The sequence below is a fragment of the Monocercomonoides exilis genome (genome assembly GCF_001643675.1).
Source record: "Monocercomonoides exilis strain PA203 chromosome Unknown scaffold3-2548433, whole genome shotgun sequence".
Classification (NCBI taxonomy): Eukaryota; Preaxostyla; order Oxymonadida; family Polymastigidae; genus Monocercomonoides; species Monocercomonoides exilis.
The window spans coordinates 1,685,623-1,686,731 of record NW_027150548.1 but is presented as its reverse complement, the minus strand read 5'-3'; the positions used below and the strand labels follow the sequence as shown (position 1 = coordinate 1,686,731).

General features: G+C 47.5%; 1 protein-coding gene across 1 annotated transcript; it reads left to right on the top strand.

Annotated features, from left to right (window-relative positions):
- Positions 1-435: 435 nt before the first annotated feature.
- Positions 436-843, top strand: MONOS_16979 (uncharacterized protein; the record flags this gene model as incomplete). Its single annotated transcript, XM_067869858.1, has 1 exon — positions 436-843. One exon carries the CDS (start codon positions 436-438, stop codon positions 841-843), a length of 408 nt encoding a protein of 135 aa, XP_067735361.1.
- Between the last annotated feature and the right edge of the window lie 266 nt (positions 844-1,109).

Sequence of the window (1,109 nt, the reverse complement as noted above, 5' to 3'; positions counted from 1 at the left end):
GCTTGAAATTCTTCTGTCTCATTGAATGTGCTGTCTTTGTCTTCTTTCCTCTGTCATGGCGTCACTGATGCTATTTGTATCGCCGGCAAGGGGATTGGCTTTGGAGATATATTGCTCCACTTTTTCTCTAACATGGGTGCAAAGCAAAGCGGGCCATCCTCGAATCAGGTTTACCTTTGCGTTCTTGTGAAGAATTAATTTGTGCACTCGGCAATGAGATAGCCGTGTATGACGATGCAATGTATAGTTCGATTACTGCTGTAAAATCATTATTGAAAAAATTTCCCTCTAAGAATTGATTCGTTTTTGTGATTGGTGAACAAGCAGCGCGCAAAGGAAATGATTGAAAGAGTTGTTCTGGATCGATTTAACCTCGGGGGGATGAGCCCTTGGGGCATGCGAATTTGAGAGGCATAAGGGCGATGCATCTGGACGATGGGATCACTGCCAAGGCGCAAGTGGATGATGCCATTAGACCTGCCGCAAAAGAGTTCGAAATTGAGGGCTGTGCCTGCAATGTTGGATCAGGGAGATTCTGTCATTGGAACCGGCGGGGTGCAGCTGCAGCGGTTGCTGAAAGCGCTTCGTTGGAAGGGGAGTGTTGTGGCGATGAAAGCGACCGCAATAGAGCGGGTGCTTGGAGCTGCTGATGCTGTTGGAGCACAAGTGCCAGCAGCAAAGCGATTGTCGCAGGGTAATTTCAGTTCGAATGTGAATGCTCTGCTTTTGTTAGGACACGGCAAGGGATGTGCTGGGAAGGCAAGTCTGGCAGCAGGAGAATCACTTGCTCCGCATGCATGGCGATTCTGCACGAATTTGCGAGGGCTTTTATTTTGCTGTTGAAGAAGAAAATACGAGGAAAGAGGGGCAGCATGGATTGAGAGGCCAAACAAGCAAGCAAACAAAATGGGGAAGGAGGGGCAGATGAGCGAGAAAAGCAACTTTTTGGAGTGTGCGATGGGAAGAAGCGGAGAAATGCAACAATTTCTTTTCTTTTCTTTTTTTATTTTTGGATGGCGATCAGCGAATGTTTGAGGCTGGATGGGACGTTTCAGGCAGGAAGGCTAATTTTGTTGGGGCGATTTTGCTTGTCATTGGAGAAGCGATGC